The sequence below is a fragment of the Natrix helvetica genome (assembly GCF_964273705.1).
Source record: "Natrix helvetica genome assembly, chromosome: 4".
Taxonomy (NCBI): domain Eukaryota; kingdom Metazoa; phylum Chordata; class Lepidosauria; order Squamata; family Natricidae; genus Natrix; species Natrix helvetica.
In genome coordinates, this window is record NC_138550.1 from 19154153 (window position 1) to 19175825 (window position 21673).

A 21673-nucleotide genomic window follows, 5' to 3' on the forward strand; every position below is an offset into this window, starting at 1 on the left:
TTTCTTCTCAGTAATGAAAACCAGTTATTTAATAAAGTGGCAGAGCGTGTTTTGATCCGACTTCAGGAGAAACTGAAAGGAATGGAAGAAGGTACAGTGCTCAGCGTGGCCGGCCAGGTGAACTTCCTCATACAGCAAGCCATGGACCCCAAAAATCTTAGCCGCCTCTTCCCGGGGTGGAAACCATGGGTATAAATATATACTACAAGGAAATAAGACATGATCTCCATAGCGGTTTCTCTGAAGCGGTTACAAACATTTTAATGGTTCCCAAGGAAGGTAGAATTAATATTATATTAAAAATATTACATGGAAAACGTTGAATCGAAAAGCGTTACTCTATTGCAATTATTCCAACGTGATGAAAGCAATATCAGTATTGTACTCTAAGCCCTGTCCCTGTTATAGATAGATGATAGATAGATGATAGATAGATAGATGATAGATAGATAGATAGATAGATAGATAGATAGATAGATAGATGATAGATAGATGATAGATAAATGATAGATAGATAGATAGATGATAGATAGATGATAGATAGATGATAGATAGATAGATAGATAGATGATAGATAGATAGATAGATAGATAGATAGATAGATAGATAGATAGATAGATAGATAGATAGATAGCAATAAGATCCTGTGGACGTCCCGAGGAGGATTTGTCTTTTGCTTGCACTGGTATAACTAGGAATATGGCTTCCTGGTCTTAACCCTCAGACAAGAATTTCAGGGAATTAACAATATTACAATTTGCTTTAACAAAAGAAAAATATTTTTTCAGTAAGCCCCACGCCTTGTTTGGTTTAAGAATGTTACTGCAGCACAGTAGTTCTTATTTTCTGCTATTTTTAAAATGATCAAACTGACATTAAGCCTGACTGCAAAATGGTCAGCTTCCTTTCTCCTAGACAAGACGAGAGAATGTACTTAAGATGAAAATGTGCGTCACCCATGCACGTTAACGATGATGCTGTGCATCCTGCTGTATAAATATTTAGGGATTTCTGATTTATATTATATATAAAGTTGTAGGCTTTCTAAAAAATGTATAACAGGAAATTGTATTTATATACAATTTGTATATACCGTATTTTTCGGAGTATAAGATGCACTGGTGTATAAGACGCATCAAGATTTCGAAGAGGTAAGAAAAAACAGTTTTTGTCCTCCCCGGCCCCCAGGAGAACTCTGCAGGCTTTAGGAGGGCTGGGGTAAAGCAAAAATGCCCCCATTTTTGTGAAAAACAGGCAGAAAATGGGCCGTTTTCCCCCAAAACAGAGGCGTTTTTGCCTTCCTTCAGCCCTACTGAAGCCTGCAGAGAGCTGCTGGGGGAAGGCAAAAACGCCTCTGTTTTTGCAAAAAATGACTCATTTTTCGCAAAAACAGGAGCATTTTTGTCTTCTCCTAGCCCTGCTGAAGCCTGCAGAGTGCTGCTAGGGGCTGGAAGAAGGCAAAAACGCCTCAATTTTTGCGAAAAATGGTGCATTTTTCACAAAAATGGGATGCGGGGCAGGGCTTCGGGAGGCCAAAAATTGTTGTATTCGGTGTATAAGACACACCAACATTTCCACACTCTTTGGGGGGGGGGAGGTGCGTCTTATACTCTGAAAAATACGGTTTATACAATATATATAATGTATGTGTGGTTCTGAAGACATTTCAAAAAAAAAGTAGGAATTCACAATAACACGTAAAATCAGAAATAATTGCCTAGTGCTACATAGTGTACTTTTCATTATTACTATAGAGTGCAGTTCTTTGGCTTGACAGACAAAGTGGCATATCTATCCTACTTTATGCTATAATAATGGGAGGGGGAATCCCCCCCCTTTTTTTTTTTACAAATGAATGTGAATATAGATTTCTTACAAGCAGAATAATTCCAGTAGTGGTTTTAGTTTATACTAGCAAGAAATTCCTATGTCCAACTAGTACAGTAATCTTGTTCTATATCATGGAAAAGATAGCCTTATTTTACATTTCATTATTGATTCAATTTAGTTCAGTAATAAGCCAATCTTTTTTGTTGTAATTTGTATGTGCACTTTGGAACCTGGAAGAAGTTACTGAAGAAACTTAAAATATATTGTAAACACTGTTATGGGCACATGCTTTTTTTTTCTTGAGAAACTATTCATGTGGAAATATTTTTTTATTTGCTTTGCTGTTTGTGTATTGATATGGTTTGAAATGCAGAGGTCCTAAAAAGTGCCTTTTAAAATATACAATAAAGCCAAATTCTTTTGAACATACATTTCTGTTGCATATCCATTTGTGCATAAAGCCATAGTGAGTTATAAAAAGAATGGAAGAATTTGTCTGTTTGCCTTTAAATTGGTATGTGGAAAATTCATATTCATATTCTAGCTGACAGGGTGGGAAAGCTAATATTTCAGTAGAGACAGCCTTGAATGCTCAAAATTTCCTGCTGCTGATTTTTTGCTCAAATACAGGTAAGGAGTGCGGGCGGGTGGGCCCTCTGGAGCACCGGAACGGAACGGTACCTGGTGCTCCCAGCAGGAACCGGTACACCCGTACCTGGGCATACCGGTCGTATCCCAGCATTGGTAGGTAGGTAGCAGATAGACAGACAGACATTTTTATGCAGAGCAATGTCTTTATAACTTTCACAGTTAGAGTTAGAAATATTAAAAATAAATCTTGGAGAATTAATTGTGTGTATTACAACAGACGTGTCATCTATCACAAAATAGGAAACTAAATAACTTTAATTTCAAATTTCTTTACATTCATTACATTTTATGTTAATATGTTACGGTACATTAATTTGACAAATGCATAGATTCCAACTTTTTATACTGGGTTTCTATTTGATTATTGATACTGTTGTGACTGATGAATGTTCAGTTGTCAGATGTGTTATTATTTTTCTTCTGCACCTATTAAAGTGAGTTGATAATAGGCGTCTCTTTTAGTCTAGATTGCATTATTTCTTGGATGTTCTTTGGTATCAATTCAGAAACGTTATAGTGTTGTTGAGTAAACTGGAAAGCTAAAAATAAACATACCAATGAAGAATATTTATACAATAAAACCAACTGTTTCATAAAAGCACAAATATATTTTTAAACCATTTACAATGGAAAACTGAATTCAAGGTATTTATCCATAGATAATATTGCATGATAGCAACACAAAGTGTAATTCCCCTGCATTCCTAGAAGATATACCCAATTCAAATTTACTGAATTTAGATTTATTCTTAAATTATACAGTAATGTTGTATAGGCATAATATTATTTTAAGGAGTTTATTTTCTACAATAATAGGCAAAATTTGCATCTGCAATGTTATATATTTATCCTCTTTCAAATTGTATTCTATGTCTATTTATAAGGATGAGATTTGAGACCACAAGCACTTATTGAACTTCTGGAGAAAAGATGGCATAATAGACAAATAGTAATATATATATAATCTTGCAACAGGTCATATACTCTTGGAAATCTTAATTCTTAACAAATTGATTTCAGATGGCGAACCTATGGCACACATGCCACAGGTGGTACGTGTAGCCTTCTCTGTGGACACGCGAGCCATTGCCCTAGCACAGCTCCATAGTGCATGCACATGCGCTTCCTGCCAGCCAGCTGATTTTTGGGTCTCTGCTGTGCATGTACAGAGTGCATGTGGGAGACAAGTGCGCACATGCAAGGGGGGACACATGTGCTGGAGTGGGGGGAGGTGCACCCCTCACCCCGTTTTTAGTCCCTGGAGGCTTCAGGGAGGCCTGCTCGCCCAAAACAGGCTGTGGGGGGTGCAGCTCCCCCCGCGCCCCATTTTTGGTCCCAGGAAGCTGCAGGGGGGCCTTCTAGGCCCAAAATGGGGCACGGGGGGGAGTGTCACGCATGCATGTTGGGGGGAGCGCAAGGGGATTGCATGTGCATGTGTAGGGGTGGTGGAGCGCATGGCAGGGTGGTGTGCGTGCATTGTATTATGGGTGTGGGCATGTGCACATTTAGCACGCAATGATAAAAAGGTTAGCCATCACTGGCCTACAGACTTGCTTCTCTAGAAATAATGAAAGCTAAGACTTCAATATTAGTATCATTTTTCTGTATTTATAAAATTCATATATATTTTAGACCCTCTTAAAGGAATATGTTTGAAATGTTCCCATAGCAAATCTTTTTCAGAATACGAATTAGTTCTGCCATAATTTTTGTTTAATTAACTGAATTCTTTAAAATTTTAATTACTCAAACAAAGATTTGCCTCCATAACCTTATACACCTAATTCTACAGAGAGGCATCCCCAGCTGCTCTGCCATCATCACGTCAGTCTCATGTGCTGCAGGAGTCTTTAATTACCCATGTAGTTTACGATCCAATACTTTATCTAGATTAAAATTACATAAAGAATGAACAGCAAAAGTTTTACCTTGAAAACCTTCTGAAGTCTTGCTTGTTCCAACTTCTTTCCATAGTTTAACATATCTAGGTAAACAATAAGCACAGTGAATAAAATGGAGTAGTAATAACTTGCAATCCATACTTTAGAGCAGGGGTATAAAATTTGCGGCCCGTGGGCAGGATGCATCATGCACTGGCCGTGCCCACCCCCGTTTTAGCGAAGGGGGGAACAGTTGCAATATGTCATGAATATGCAAATTTGACAGTCCTGCTTTAGAATTTTGTGTGTGTGTGTGTGTTGTATTTGTGCTGATAAATAAATAAAGGGAGACTAGTATAGATCTATTTCAAGCTATTTAGCTCTCATCAGCTAGCCATAACCTTACTGGGATTTAAAGGGGGAGTAGTGAGCTCCCTCCATATTTGGGCATACCAGGAGTTGTAACACAAATACATACATACATACATACATACATACATACATACATACATACATACATACATGTATTTGTGTTACAACCCCTGGTATGCCCAATTATATGTATATACTATACTAGTCTCCCTTTATTTATTTATCAGCACAAATACAACACACACACACACACACTTAAACACTTAAATCTCCCAACTCTCAGAAGTTACAGTGTTACACTAAAAATTGCAGTAACAGAATTAAAAACATCCAAATTGCAAAAACAAAACAAAGGTGAAACAATAAGAATAACAAAAGGTGTGCAAGAGGTGTTACAGAAAAGCTTTTATTAAATAATGTCCTATATTACTGCTTCTCTCCCTCCCCTCCCTCTCCCTCTCCTATATGTTTTGTGATTTGATTGGTGCATGAGAAAAAGACCAAATGATTAACTTATTAATATAAATTGCCAGTAGAACTCAAAAGCTAAAAATGGATATTTTTAAAACAACAAGATTTAGAAAAGTAATGAAATGTGAACTTTAAAACCATTACTCGTCATAATTCAATGCATTTGTCCACTTTAACATCTCATCTACTTCCCATTCCATCACTTGATCTATTCCTTCCTTCTCCATGGACTTGATTAGCCCTTCTGTTGCTCTCTGAATTAAAGCAATTGCCTCAGGGTTCTCTGTTTTAACTTGCAGGTTTTCTCCAAAGTACCTAGAAAATAGAAATATGTATTTTCATTCTCAATAGTTACAGCATTTTCACTGAGTATTATTATAATTAAATTTATTTGCCACCTGCCTCTCAGTTTGAGGCAACTATATATGTCTTTCTCTTCCCTTTCAAGGTAAGCAACGTTATTCAAAGGGCAGACAAGGAGGAAGGAACAAAAATTAATAGAATTAGTTTGATAGATGAATAGAAATTAAAAGCTGGTTTGGTCTATACAGCCAGTGGTTAAGGCACCGGGTTGGAAAGCAGGAGGCCGTGAGTTCAAGACTTGCCTTAGCCATGAAAGGCAGCTATGTGACTTTGGGCCAGTTGCACTGTCTCCACCCAATTTACCTCAGGATTGTAAGGAAAATAACAGGAACCAAGTGAGTGTTAACCGCTTTGAGTTATTTTCAAAAATAATAAGGGCAAGAAATAAGCAAATAAATAAATAAAAATAGGAAATTAAAAGCCTGAGGTAAAAAAGGGAAATGCAACGAAGTCTAGTTTACATCAACACAATCATTATACTTCCCCAAAGATTTCTGTTCCTACAAACCATCCTTCGTTGTTCAACATCCATATACAACTTCCCTGCCTTTTAAGTCTCACCTCCTTGTTTGCAGGGAATTTCATAAACTCTATCCAACTTCCTCTGCTTATTTGCTCTTCCTTTACATGTTTTATTTCATAATTTGAACTTCATCTTTTTCATATTAGTCATTTTTATATTCAGTCGACATTTAGTATATACCCATTCATCCTTGATCTAGCCAACATTCACTTCCATCTGCCCAAAGGGACAGATTTTCACTTTTTTCAACAAATACTGTTTCCTTGAAACAAATTGGGCTACCCAATTCTTTTCTATTGCCATTAGCATTCCCTGAAATTTCTACACTTTCTCCTCTAGTAATCTTTTGCCATTTATGGATAATTTTAATCCATTTTTGCCTTGAAGCACAAATCTCTTGAGTACAGTAAACTTCAAATCCATATTTACTACATTATACAACCCAACATTTGTCGCAAATCACTTGGGTTTTAGCCAACAATACAGCTTCGTCTGCCTAGAAAAATACACATTTCCAAATGAAACATCTCTAACATCATCTCAAGCAGTGCAGAGACATAAAATAACCAAGGGGACATTACGTATTACCTTACTCCTTATTCAATATTAAAACTATTTCCTAATCTTCCTGTTTATTCTCACATGTGCTTTCCTTCCCTCATATATTGTTCTTACTGCATTTGATAGTAATTTTCAAATCCCCATTTGTGCAAAACAAGGATATTCATGTTTTATTTAACACAACAAAAATCCAATAAGTTTATCACATTCATATTGTTTTCAAAAATTTACTAAAGAGCAAAACACTCTTCTGTACTTCCCCTGCTCAACATAAAACTTCCCATATTTTGGCCATTGTTATTTGTCACATTCTTTTGATCAAAATTCTTCCAAATACCTTCACTGACATAATAAACTAATCCCCTTTGAATTTTTGTATTAATTCTGGTGCTTTTCTTTGTAGAGGGAACAATAACCCTTTTACAGTGACCAGGCACAGGGGCAGTTTACGCACCTCACAAGTTGCACAACCGTTCGGTAAGAAAATCAAATCTACATTTAACACTTCTTTTGCTACTCCATGGAGAGCATAAACTTGGCAACTTTAAGCATGGCTGGGTATGTGTGAATTCTGGAAATTGATCTCCACCCATCATAAAGTTGCCAAGTCATGTCAGTTGGAAGACAGCAAGAATCACAAGTAGCAGTAAGATGAGATCCTCACTTAATGACCCACGTGGTCCTTGCTAAATGATGGTAACCAGGACTACCGAACTGGCAGCACTAAGTGGCACAAACACAAGGTTTTTCTATTTATGACAGTGTTGCTTAACAATGAAATTTTCAGTACCAGTTTAAGCTAACCTGTAAAGTTAGTCCTTGACTTATAACCACAATCGAGACCAGAATGTCTATTGTTAAGCAAGGTGATTGTTAAGTAAATGGCACACAATTCACAGTCTTTTTTCCCATGGTTGTTAAGTGAATCACTTGCAGTTGTTAAGTTAATAATATGGTTAAGTGAGTCTGCTTGACATTGACTTTGCTTGTCAGAAGCTGTCTGGGAAAGTTGCAAATGGCGACCCCATGACCCCCTAGGACATTGCAATTGGGACACTGCACCCATCATAAATACATAATGTAAAGGTAAAGGTACCCCTTGCACATATGTGCTAGCCGTTCCCAACTCTAGGGGCGGTTTCAAAGCTGAAGAGCAAGCGCTGTACAGACGTCTCCATGGTCATGTGGCCGGCATGACTAAAGGCCAAAGGCGCATGGAACGCTGTTTCCTTCCCACCAAAGGTGGTTTCTATTTTTCTACTTGCATTTTTACATGCTTTCGAACTGCTCGGTTGGCAGAAGCTGGGACAAGTAATGGGAGCTCACTGTTACATGACGCTAGGGATTCGAACCGCCGAACTGCTGACCTTTCTGATCCAACAAGCTCAGCGCCTTAGCCACTGAGCCACCACGTCCTTCCATAAATACGTACAAATCAGCATATCCCCAAATTTTGACCACATCTGTGGGATGCTGTGAGAATTGCAAGTGCAAATACAAGTTGTCAGTCGCTTTTTCCAGGGTTATTGTAACTTTGAACCATCGCTAAACAACAAAGTTGAACACTACCTGTACAATGTATTCAGATGGCAATATAATTTTAATTTCTTTGAAACCATGTTAATAATAAAACATGCAAGTAGTTTTCCAACACATGACTAATCAACCTTGAAGAGTTTAGTCTTTGCAAATTGATTAATGTTTTGATACATACTTGTTAGCAATTAATTCATTTATACAATAAAATACCTACACAGTACAATGCAAGGGGAAAAGTGAAGGACACATGTAGCATTTAAACTCTCTACATCAGGGCTGTCAAATTCAAGGCCTGGGGGCCGGATCCAGCCCACGGGTGCTTAGATCTGGCTCAGGGGGCTGCCCTGGAAACAGCAAAGGACCAGTCCGCGGTGCCTCAGCCAGTGAAAATGGAGCTCGGGAGGGCTATGTGCAGCTCTCCTAAGCTCTGTTTTTGCTGGCAGAGGGTTGCAAGAGGCCGTCGCAACTGAAAATGAGGCTCGCAAGGGCCGTAGGCAGCACTCCCAAGCTCCGTTTTCACTGGCAGAGCGCTTGGGTCTTCATAGGCACCCCCGGCACGAGTGATATTGAGCTGGCCACGCCCACCCAGGCCATGCCTGCCCTGGACCCCCAAAGTCAAACACAACCCTTGATGCGGCCCTCAATGAAATCAACTTACAACAACACTATGATATAATTCTGAGACTCATTCAATTAAAAAAATGATTATGAAAAAACTCAGCGTAATAAATTATCAGGACTGATTTCTTGACAAGAAATTCAAACGGTTGCCTAGGGAAGCTCGAGTTTTAAGAACAACCACTGCACAAAGCACACTGTGACAGATGGAGGGCAACTTTCTCTGCCATTAAAAAAGCCCGTGGCATGTTCCAGTAAATGCATCCATCCCTATGTAATGGAACAAAAACTCATTCTCTGGTTTCTGCTCTACCAAACTTTATTGACTGATTCTGATTCTGCACCAGATCTTGGCAGAAACCTTGTGTTCCTTGTTCACTGTGAGAATCACTATTTGTCTTGTACAATCTCTCTGTGCGCCTATACAAACTAGACCAAAACCTGTGATCTTCAGGTGATACTGAACTTCATAATTCCCGAGAACTGGAGCTGCAACCGACAAAATACTATCTCAAAAAAGCCAGAGTTTTGATGCCACTTGGCGTCTCATCTCTTAGAACCTTGTTCACCTGTTGTGTTAAAGAACTGGTGCTCTAAGTTAGAAATACCCACAGCTGCTCACAGAATACACACTTGGAAATAGGTAATGACTACTCAAACTGTTTATTTGTGTATTAGAGTTAATTTAGCCAGTTGACTGACAATCAAGGTCTCTAAATGACCCCCCCCCCCCAAAAAAAAAAAACAAAGCACTGGAGGGCACTGTTGTATAAGAAGCAATCCTCTTACAAAAAACCATACCAAGGTGGAAGGCAGTCTTCCAGTGCTGATTTAAACCTGCACTGTTTTATTGTTTTATTTAAACATAAATAAACAAATACCCGGAGAACCACTGTATTTGACTAATATGCTCTTTCCCGTTTTTTTTTATTTAAAAAAATTAAAACTCATTTAAAATTTTAACTTACAACTTTTTAAGTTACCTCAGAACATATCATATATGGTCTAGTTAGTTATTGTGGCAATGCAGTCGTTTAAATATTTTACACATCCTCTGATGTGTTAGGGCTACAGGTAGTCCTCAATTTACCAACACAATCGGGACTGAAACCTTGGTTGATGAACAAAATAGGAGGCCCACGTGACTGCGTCACTCAATGACTGCAATCCCAGCATTCCTGGTTGTGGTCTTTAAGTGATCTCCTGGGTTGTTAAATGGAGCAAAATAATTGCCTGCTGAATTCAACTCCCATGGAAAGAAACTATTACAGTGAGTTGCAGGAATGGAGCTCGGATCTTCAGCATCTAAACTCTGTTTCTGTACTCTGCCAAAGAAATTTGGCTCTCCTTAGTGTGCAGAAAGGAACTGCTCTAGCGGCAGGGGTGGGTTCCGGCTGCTGCTACTGCCAGTTCGCTCAGGGATGTGCTGCATGCGCAGTACTAAAAAATCCCTATGTAATTAGTTCAAAAAACAAGATGGCAGTGCCTAGGGCGCCGCCGAGAAAACCAGTTCAGGAGTGTGGTAGGCCGAGTTACTATCTACTCAGCCAAAAGGGTCTGAACCAGTAGGAATCCACCTCTGTCTAGCGGGCTGTAGAAATAGAGCTGGCATCTTCAGGATTGGAGCTCCTTTTCTCCACCCCACCAAAGGAGTTCAACTCCCCTTGGTAGACAGCTACTTCAATCAGCTCCCAGAAGCAAGACAGAGTTCTCTCAGCAGGCAGCAGCAACTTGTAACCTTCCCTGTTGGCTTCCCCACTGACTTTCTGGGGAAGCCAGCTGAGAAGATTGCGAAGGGTCATCACGGGGTGCCTGGCAACCAGTCATAAATGTGAACAGTTTGCCAAGCACCAAGAATGCCAAGCACCCAGAATGCCAAACACCCAGAATGTAACCCAAAACTGGAAGTCTTTAAGAAGATGTTGGATAGCCATTTGTCTGAAACGGTATAGGGTTTCCTGCCTAGGCAGGGGGTTGGACTAGAAGACCTCCAAGGTCCCTTCCAACTCTGCTATTGTATTGTATTGTATAACCATGGAAATTGGGGAGGGAGCAGCCTAATGCTTTACAATGGCTTTATGGGAGTACAATATCTCTTTTGGAGGCATTAACAGTCATTAAATGACTAGTCAGAAGTTGAGGACTATCCATATAACTTTTACTACTTTGACTGAATTTGAATCAGTGATGGCTTTAGTCTATCAGGTTGCCGTTAAGTGGAGGAAGGTTTGAGTTTGAGTTTTGAGTTTTATTACATTTATATACCGCCCCCCTCTCCCCGCAGGGACTCGGGGCGGTGTACAGACAGTACATATAAAACAACAAAGCAGGAACAACAAAACATTAGACAACCAACATAAACATACAGTCTGTATAATGCCCAAACTCATTTCTAGTTAAAAACGATCTAAAACCAAATTAAAACCCCAAAATTTACAATACTAAAAAAGCCATCCAGGAAGGTCAGTAATAGATTGTACTTGTGATTACAATTAGGCCAGGTTAATTTAGAGGGATGGTTTGCCTTAGCTCTATTGCCCTATCTTTTATATCACAGTCTTTTTGAACTTCTGCAAAAACCTGATGGATTTCCATGAGGGTAAGGGGTGGGGGTGGGGGGGAGTTCATTCAAACAACGCCAATATTCTGTTACTAGAGCTTTACCTTTTGATCAAAGATTGCAGATTTTTTTTTGAACTAACAGGTTCCCTGGCCTGAAAGGTTTTACACTCCCCAATCTAGATGAATACAGTCAATAGAATTGGCAGAAATGGTTAACTGATGATTTATGGCAAGCTATTTCCAGCTGATGAATAGCTCTCGCTTAATAATGATGGATTACCATTATATTAGCATAATATGGCTGAATGAATGAATGATAATTAAAAAACACTAAGCTGATAAAATGAAAATTGACCACTCTCGTGTTCAGAATGTCAAGTTGCTGTAACTCACATTTTTTTCAGCCACGCAATTTTTTTTTCCTTTCTTCTTTTTACCATGTTCCGTTTCCTCTGCTGAGGAGAATGGTGGAATTCCTGTATTTTGTTATTGCCTTTCGTTGTTAAAGAGTCCACACCCTTCCAATACTGAAATATATTGTTGAAAACCGTTTCACGTTTATCAGAATATCACTTGTCAAGGCTAAATACCTTTAAGACAACTGCTGTTCTGTCCCAGTTCCCCTCTCTCTACCAATATGCTCCAGGTTTTTAAGGGCCCAACTTGTTGATGCTTCCAGAGACAGAGACAATCTGGAGCATGGCAGCAGATTTGGACAGTGAGGAGGTAGGGGAGGAACATGGGCCAGTCCTGGAGTCTGGGGAAGACTCTGATGAGGGCTCTGCATAGAAGGCAGAGATGGGCCAGGGGCGTCTGACAGTTATCAGCTGCCTTCGGAGTCAGACATCAGTGAGGCAGACGAACAGATGGAGCCTGATCCCAGTGTGCGCATGCGCATAGCTGCCAGGAGAAGGGAACAGCTAAGAAAAAAGGGTCGACTCAGGAGTAAAGCCACAGGTGGGTGGTGAATGGCCCCTCCCATAGGGAATAAAGAAGAGGGAAAGGGGAGGAGACAATTAGTTCAATTCATTAGGGTGAAGATCTGTTCCTGACTTCTTGCCAAGTATTGTCTGCTACAGAGTGGCGTTTGGAAGATATCAGCCTGGCAGCTCTCCAAGCCTGAAAAAGGTCTGTAGTTGTGAAAGACTGTTGGCCGGGACTTTGCTGGAGACGAATTCACTTTAAATAATAAAAGGGGTTTAATCAGGATGAGGAGTTGGCTTCGTGCTTTTGAGAAGCCACAGAACACGGCATTTGAATAGTCTGCTATGTTAAAAAGGCAGGTTGCTAAATTGGCATTGATATTTCCCCCTTCCAATTCTACATTATGCTTCTTATTAGGTCAGCAACTCAACACTGCTGTGAGTCACTTGGTTGAAATGGGCATTATACAAGTAAAAGGAAGTATGTTAAAGGTAAAGGTATCCCGTTTCCAAGTGTGTCACTAGGGCAGTGGTTCTCAAACTGTGGGTCACGACCCCTTTGGGGGTCAAACGACCCTTTCACAGGGGTCACCTAAGACCATCCACCTCCATCCGCGTCCTGAAGCAGCAAGTGCAAGCGCCCTTGAAACCTGGAAACCTTCCACAAAAATGGAGAAAATACATAATAGAAATAAATACCAACTCCTTGAAGCATTCTTTGAAGAGATTGGAAGGCAGCCCGACATCATTTTGCACGGTTTGTCTGTGCTTTTAACACTAAGAAACACAGCCACCACAACTCTTTGAAATCTATCAAGTGGAAGGAAGTCACCCATCACAACCTATGCAAACCATCTGTTTGGGGAGTGCAATCATAGAGAAACCAAGTGAGAAATTAAAATATTTATTGTCTTACTCTAATGGAAAGAAGTCTCCATCCATTATTCTCGATGCGTTTATACCAATCACTAGTACTTTCATTGATGCTCCCTTTCTCCAACTTCCTTAGATTTGGTTTGGTTGCAATCTTCGCGTAGTCTTTGGGACTATTTGCGCACAAATCCACAATAGGTCTATGAGTAAATATTTTATAATATATGCTGGGAGGAAACTTGTCCTGCAAGGAAATGCCCAGTTTAAAACATGGTAGAGGGAAAACAGGTTGAGGTCGCTGCAATTCGTTTTTACAGATCCTTAGAGATATTGCCTATAATAGACCTGTAAATGTCTATTTATTAACAAGGGATAAAGTTCTGGCATAAATTTCCAAGAACTCAGTATGCATTTTAAAGTATGAAAAAATGTGTTCTTTGTAAATTTACATTTTGTGTGATTATATTAATGTGCGTACTTGCACACATGCACAAAGACACACAGACATACAGATATGAACACTCATATTTTTACACTTGTATTAATTATTATTACAATATAATTATTGAAGGTAAACTTACCCCACCTAGTCTGAATTTAATATGAACTCCTGCTGCAGCATCTAAAAATTCTGCCTGTAATCAAATAAGATTTTACATGCAATAGCATGCAAACATTTTTTTAAAAAGTTAACAAGCTTCATTACTCTATATATCAAAACCAGTGATAGAATATTGCAGCTTTATAAAACAAAATCTTTTTTTTTTATCGGAAATAAAGAATAAAACAATTGACTCATTTTTAAGAGGAAAGATGATCTTGCTTTATTTTACCTAATTCCTGAAAACTAGGTTTAATTTTTGAGAGAGCCATTTTCATTTGCCATTCTATATTTATTCTGAATCAATCTTTGCAAGCATAGAAAATCCTGATTTGGCTGTTGACTACTGTGGGCACAACGGAAGAGAGTTCTGTCAGCAACTCAGCTGTGAGTACAACTAAGCAGGTTTCCACATGGAAAGCCAGAGCACTACCAGAACATCCTTTAGGAAAGAGCAACTGCAGCCTCTTTATAACCTGTGGACTTCAACTCCCAGTGTTGCTAAGCCAACTGGCTCAGGAATTCTGGGAATTGAATCCTAGGGGTCATAAAGGGGCCATAGCAGAGGTGGGTTCCTCCTGGTTTGGCCCGGATTGGGCGAACCGGTTGTAGCGGCAGTGAGAGGCTCTGCCTACGCCGTCCGGATGCTTCTTCGCATGCGCAGAAGCATCAAACTCGTGCGCAAGGACCGAACTGGTAGTAAAAAAAATGGAAACCCACCACTGGGCCATAGTAACCCATCCTTTCTTTAGGGTCCCCTTTCCACTTTCTTTTGACAAGGTAGAAGAGAAATCTGACAGCAAATTTTGGGGGGTCAAAAGAACATAAGACCCTGTCTTATTTTCAAGGAAACACGGTAGATACGTAGCTTTTAAATCATACTGTTCGACAACATTTTGGTGTGCCACCAATTATAGAGAAAATGGGAGAAGGCCGACTCCGCTGGTATGGACATGTCCAAAGAGCAGCACCTCCACCATGGTCAACACTGCCTACTAAATAGAAGTCAATGGCCGGCAACCTCACAGGTGTCCAAAACAGAGACGGCAAGACACCATCAAGAAAGATATGCAAGCCACAGGCCTGCGCCCTGGAGACGCAGCTTACCATGCAAAGTGGCACTCAATGATCTGAAAAGTGGACCATGAACCTGCGGGAATACATTAGGAAGAAGGAGGAGGAGGAGGAGATACCGTATTTTTTGGAGTATAAGATGCACCCTTTTCCCTCAAAAAAGAGGCTGAAAATCTGGGTGTGTCTTATGCACTGAATACAGCATTTTTTGCTTCCCGAAATCCCGCCCCCTTCACCAAAATGGCCATGCATAGCTTTTAGAAGGCTTTCAGAGAACTCCTGGGGGCTGGGGAGGGCAGAAATGAGCAACAAATGGGCCGTTTTTTGCTCACTTTTGCCCCCCAGGAGGACTCTATAAGCCTACTAAAGCTATCCATGCCCTTTTTTGACAAAAAACGAGTCCGTTTTCGTGAAAAACAGGCCATTTTTTGCTCGTTTTTGCCCCCCCCCCCCAGGATCACTCTACATGCCTCCTAAAGGCTATTCATGCCCTTTTTTGGAGGGAAAAAACGGGCCCGTTTTCACAAAAAACGGGCCATTTTGGGGAGGCTTGCAGAGTGCAAAAACTTTTTTTTTAATTTGCCTCTTCAAAACCTTGGTGTGTCTTATACTCCGGTGGGTCTTATACTCCGGTGGGTCTTATACTCCGAAAAATACAGTATGTAGCTTTTAAATATTAACCACAAACTTTGATTATACCACGTTAAGCCACATTAAGAGGCACACTGCTGTTAATGTTAGACACGTCATGGAGCAGCATTACCTTGGATCAATTATAAAAGCATGAATGCTCAATGCTTACCACTTCATTTTAGTTTAGCCCTTACCTCTCTAGGCTCAATGTACTTCATAAGTTGGGAAGGCTCCCCATATTGCTTAAAGCCTATAAGCTCTTTATAGTATTCAAATACACCCATGTCCTGGAGGGAATAGATAAATGCAGTCTAATTATAAATACAAATATTACATTTGCTGACACTTTGCACACATCAACATTTCACCCAGGCTTCCCCTGACACAATTATTAATTCATGCTGTTCTGATTGTATGTTACAGTGTCCATGGAAGTGGTGAGATTTATTTATTTGCTTGCTTGTTTATTACATTTCTATATCTGCTCATCACAACCAGTGACTCTGGCCAGCTTACACTTGTAAAACTTTAAAAACAATTCAGACAATTAAAAATAATATTATTTAATGTTTAAATAATTATATTTAAAATAATAGAAACATTCAGAAATAAATGTAAACAGCAGCCAAAGTAATTAGCCAATTAACAATGCAGCCACAAATGGGGCCCTTAACACATTCACAACCCAAGGCTCAGGTACATAACCAAGTTTTAAAGCCTTACAAAAGGATAGCAGGGTTGGGGCCATTCTAATTTCCAAGGGGAGGAATATTCCCCAGAGCAGGGGTTACTGTGGAAAAAGCCCATCTTCTAGTGCCACCCCCCCCCCCCCAGCAGACACTCTCTGGCTGATGGGATCTGTAGCTTGCCCAATCTGCTAGATGGAATTTTTGCTTTGACCCCCAAAATATGGTCTTGGCCTTATTATTGGGGGGGCACCTATTGTTTTGGGGTTGCTGGGCGGCTGCTCTCTTGCAAGCGGGCTCCTGAAGAGCTTGGCGCGGAGACGGGTGGACACAGGCACAGCTTCAGGGGAGAATGGCTGTGTTACGCTGTCGCAGCAGCGCAACACAGCAGCCATGAGGTGACCATGCTCACAAGCAGTCGCCTGGCAAATCCCCTCTCCAGCCGGGCAGAGTGCCACTCACTGACCTAGCGATATTCTGAAGGTGTGAAGCCACATGAGTGGCTGTCCCCCCTCTCGGCTCCTGCAGCTTGGCGCCTTCGGGATACCGCTACCTTGGTGCGTGGCGCTCTGACTAACTGGAGGAGTGGATTCTTCAAAGTGCTTATTTTCAGGGGAGGGCTTATATTTTTGCCCACCCCAAAAATCTGGCATGGCCTTATTTTCAGGACATGTCATATTTTCGGAGAAACACAGTAGATGGGTAGAGACTATTGGAAAAAGGCAATCCCTCAGCTAACCCTTCATGTGTTCAAAAAGAAGCTCAAGTATTAAAAAGGAGGTTGACGTCAAGACTTTAGATAGCGGTCTCCAACCTTTTACAGTTCCGCGGACCGGCAGTAGAGGGAGTGGTTTCACATGTGCAACCTAATCCCACACCATGCACAAATTGAGTTTCACATGCTCGCTTGCCCCTTGGGTGACCAGGTTCCGAACGGGCTGCGAAGCCGGAGTTGGGAACCCCTGCCATAAATGACCCCTTCTGGCTATAATTCAACTCATCACAGCTCCACATTCTCCAGATTAAATAACGCTCTTTTTAATTTTTTTAAAATTCACTGTTTGTTGCCATATCAAGAAAAAGTGCAAACAGTTGCCATAGCTTGATTAATGATGATTTACTGAATAAACCATAACTGGCTGGCTTCACACATATTCTTAAACCATCAACCACCGCTTGCATTCCAAAACTGCTCAGTTCACATATCATGGTCAGCAAAGAACTACAATTCACTTCATTGTTGATTATGATGTGTGAATCCCTGGAGCGATGGGAAGGACAGAGATTTTTTTATAGATATAAGGTGCCTCCATCTTCTGCAGCTTCAAGTCTTCAGCCACAAAAGGGAACAAGTGTGTAGACGCAATATGACATCTTGTCCCCTTAAGAATGCAACAGTCGTGGGACCCACAATTTCCAACCCATCCAAAATATGTAGATGTTTACATAAATACACTTGAAAAAGCATATTACTCAAAAAGTGTATTACTCTAGAACAGGGGTATTGAATTCAAGGCCCGGGGGCCGGATCCAGCCCGGGGTGTGTGTGTGTACTTAGATCTGGCTCACGGGGCCACCCTGGAAACAGCAAAAGACGGCCCATGGTGTTTCTGGCAGCAAAAACGCTCTATTTTTGGCTGCTATGGCCTTCTACAGTCTTCTGTCCGTAAGAATGGAGCTCGGGAGAGCTCAGCATGTTGGCAGACTGCTCAGGCCACCACAGGCACCCCCACACGAGTGATGTTGAGTTGGCTATGCCCACCCCGGCCACCCGAGGTCAAACACAACCCTGATGCGGCCCTCAATAAAATCGAGTTTGATACCTCTGCTCTAGAATGAGGGATGGCAGTGTGTTTGAAGTATTGTCAACTTACCAGCCATTTTTTCCAGGTTCTTTGAATGATATATGCTGCTTTATCCCTTTTCTCTTCTTCCTCGAGTAATTCTATCTGATTCTTTGGATTTATAATACGTTTTCCAGGCGTTCTTAAAATAAAATTTCCATGATACCATTTATGCTCTATTATGAAATAATTACTTGCATAATAATATTGGATTTTTTTTCCTTATTTTAAAATTCCCCTTTCCAACACTACACAGCCATGAAGAAGAGCTTCAATATTATATAATTTATATAGAAGTCCAAATGACTTTTAAAAATGCAAATATAAATAGACCAAAACCAAATCTGGATAAATGATGATAAAATCACAACCAGCAGCTTAAGCATCAATCTTCAGTATTGAGGACACTGAATACGGGTCTATGGAGACAATTTGAAGTTTTACACCAAGCATTAAGCACTACCAATCAGGTGACCATGCAGGAAGTAGGGCCTGTGTACATAGCAATAGCACTTAGATTTATATACTGCTTTACAGCCCTCTCTAAGCGGTTTACAGAGTCAACCTATTGCCCCCAATAATTTGGGTCCTCATTTTACCCACCTCGGAAGGATGGAAGGCTGAGTCAACTTTGAGCCTGGTGAGATTTGAACTGCAAAATTGCAGGCAGCCGGCAGTCAGCAGAAGTAGCCTGCAGTACTGCACTCTAACCACTGCACCACCGCAGCTCATAAAACCTAAAGGACTCCTAGAAGAGAAGAGTTGAGACCCACCCCTTTTCAACTTACTGTCCTAAACCTCCTCAGCCACTAGAGCAGTGCTTCTCAACCTCAGCAATTTTAAGATGTCTGGACTTCAACTCCCAGGATTCCCCATGCTTGCTGGTGTAGGTCTCATCTATCGTAAAATAGCTGAGGTTGAGAAACCTAGAGAAAGCTTTGCGTAGGGCAACTTGGAATCTATGTCCGAAAGTGAGATCTCTTATTTTGCAGCCTTCTGGGTGTTCAGTAACTGCGACTGGTGAAAACTGTATAATTTCCCATGACACTCAAGCAGGAAAAGTGCAAAGATTATAGTTTTAAAATAACCCCATTACAATTAACAAGAAAGAAGACTTCCCTTAATCCAAACACCGTTGGCTTTATTCACTTGTGTCAGATGAAGGCAGCAATGTAAACAGTGCATCCCTCAAAATTATACCATGCATTTCTCCATAGTAAACACCAAACAATTTCCAGCCCTGCTAAAAGACGTAAATACATACTCCTGCTATGGGATAATTACAGTCTTACCCATTTTTTTTCTTGGAGTCGTCCTGCATTGTACAACTATGTTAGGCACTGGGAGAAAAAATTAAAACCATGGATTACTATACATTTCATGACTTAGGGGAAAAAATTGCTGATAATTTCCATAGTTTAGTATTTTATAGCATGAATGGAGATAAGGTTGTTTTTATTGCTGAATAGCACTCATTTAAGTATATGAACATTGCGGATCATTAGCATATCTAAAAGGGATGAAAAGGGAAAAAAAATAAAAGGATACATCATAAAAATTCTTTAATATTTGTAGCTCAGAGTTGAACAGAGGTCCTTGATGCTCTCTGAGTTTGATTGTTTTCCTGCAGACGTTTTATTACCAAACTAGGTAACACCATCAGTGCTCTACTGAAACATCTACCAAAAAAAAAAAACCAAGTTTAGAGAGCACCAAGGACCCAGCAAACTGTTTACCCTGTGGCAGTATTTATTAAAGTGTGGTCCTATGAGAGGTACCTCAAAAATAATAAGACCTCCCTGAAAATAAGGCCAAGTGCTTATTTCGGGGGGGTCAAAAGAAAATAAGACCTTGTCTTATTTTGGGGAAAACACGGTAGTCTCACAGAGGCCTGTGAAATCAAAATTATTTGCCAGTCTATATTGAAAAAAAAAATGCATTAAAGCAATTGTGAGATGTGGTAGCAGCAGCAAATGCATCAAGTTAATTTTTAATATAGTAAATATCGATAAATATAACCCATACAAACAAAAGCTCTTTGAGGTTCCTCATAACTTTTTTAAATGGAAGGGTATCCCTAGAAGGAAAAAAGGTTAAGAAACTTGATCTGTAGGTTGCTTGTAGTTACTAACCAGAGGTGGGTTACAAATCCTGGCAGTAGCTGTTTGCTTGTGCTTGCGCACATGCTCGCACGCGACACTGCGCATGTGCAGAAGTGTCCAGGTGGGTGGGCGGAATCCTCCTGCCACTGCCACTACTGGTTCGCCCAATCTGGGCCAAACCAGGAGTAACCTACTCTGTTACTAACAGATTTCAGCAATTGCATTATAAAAGTTCTTTTTATCACAGTTTTATAGTCTGTAGGTCTTATTTTGAAATGACGTTGGCAATAAATTGGTACTTAAGCAATACCTTGTTTTATTGTGCTTTGCTTTATTGAGCTTTTAAAAAGATTACAACTTGTGAAGGCTCAGATAATGATTTTTAGCAATAAAGTATTCAGATTTTAGAACTTTCTAGGAATAGAGTGTTTTTAAATTGAGGTATGTATATTGTTGTTGTTGTTTTAGACCTAATGCTATTGTACATTTAAGAGAATTCAGTATAGTGTAAATATAACTTTTATGTGCTCAGGAAACCAAAACATTCATGTGATTTGCTTTATTGTGATATATCTGCTTTATTGCGGTAGTCTGGACCCAAACACACAATATCTCCCAGGTGTGCTATGGTTGAAGAAGTGTGTGTGAAGTAATCCAGAGACGAATAAAAATTTTCAGAGCATATTAATTGGAATGGAAGTCCGTCCAGAGCATATTAGATGGAAGTGTTTAATCATTTAGAAGACAATGTAGAAAGATAAAATTGAGTCCTAGACATATCTAGATCAGATTATTTTTGGAATCAACAAGTGTACATTGTCTTTGAAGATCGTTTTCAACCTTCCATTGGTTAAAATCAGATTACATGCATACATTAATTCCTTTGTTATGAAGTCATTGCTACGGTATTAAGTACTACCTACTTTACTGCCAACCTCAATTCAAAATTCTTCAAGGCCCAGAATAAGCTGCTAACTCTGCTATGTTTTCCATAGGAAGCTGGACGCAGATTAATTTCAGAACTCCCAGTATTACATTTTACCAGAGTACGGTTTATTTTCTGAAAACCAGAACTCTTAATAGTTTCTAATCTAATATTCTAATTGGATCTCCTAAAGTTCACCCTGAAACACTGAGAGGTCTGTTTCATCTTCACTGTCATGGAGTTGCTTAATGCACACCAGGAAAACAAACAAACAAACAAACCCACGCACCAAATTTGCAAATGCAACAGATTAAGCTCTGCCTAAAGCTATTGTAAGTTTGGCAGGTGAGTTGATGGACATTTTAACCCAGGGTTTCCCAAACTTGGCAACGGCTAAGATGCGTGGACTTCAACTCCCAGAATTCCCCAAACCAGCATGGCTGCTCGAGGAATTCTGGAAGTCGAAGTCCACTTGAAGTTCAGAAATACTGTTTTAATCCTCCCTGGATGCAACCCTGTTCCCCTTCGACCGTCCCGCTCCCTGCTTCCGATCCCGAAGCCTGCCTGATTAAGGTGGAACCGGGCCGGATCCCAGCGATATCCTTCGATCTCCGGAGGAGGCGACTTCGGCCGGTCGTTGGA

At 40.2% G+C, this 21673-nt stretch overlaps 2 protein-coding genes across 2 annotated transcripts in view; one reads left to right on the plus strand and one right to left on the minus strand.

The window, feature by feature from the left end:
- Window positions 1–2255, plus strand: part of ATM (ATM serine/threonine kinase) — a 77391-nt gene extending 75136 nt beyond the window's left edge. The window contains exon 63 of the mRNA XM_081950024.1: window positions 12–2255. Coding sequence (XP_081806150.1) covers window positions 12–195 — 184 coding nt within the window. The 3' untranslated portion in view covers window positions 196–2255. The remainder of the gene's footprint in view (window positions 1–11) is intronic.
- Window positions 1008–21097, minus strand: LOC309390576 (protein MFI). Its single transcript, XM_081950031.1, has 10 exons — window positions 21030–21097; window positions 19297–19344; window positions 18035–18146; window positions 15669–15761; window positions 13748–13801; window positions 13210–13410; window positions 11764–11897; window positions 5349–5519; window positions 4410–4465; window positions 1008–3020 (listed from the first exon to the last, which is right to left on the minus strand). Exons 2-10 carry the CDS (start codon window positions 19323–19325, stop codon window positions 2911–2913), a joined length of 960 nt encoding a protein of 319 aa, XP_081806157.1. The 5' UTR covers window positions 19326–19344; window positions 21030–21097; the 3' UTR covers window positions 1008–2910.
- Between the last annotated feature and the right edge of the window lie 576 nt (window positions 21098–21673).

Excerpts from the sequence above, each read along its gene's own strand:
- LOC309390576 (XM_081950031.1), bottom strand. The coding sequence starts at position 19,325 with ATGCAGGACGACTCCAAGAAAAAAAATGG. Across the intron at positions 15,762-18,034 it reads GAACCTGGAAAAAATGGCTG|GACATGGGTGTATTTGAATA; the intron begins GTAAGTTGACAA and ends TATTCCCTCCAG. Across the intron at positions 11,898-13,209 it reads GGAGACTTCTTTCCATTAGA|TATTGGAAGGGTGTGGACTC; the intron begins GTAAGACAATAA and ends AATATATTTCAG.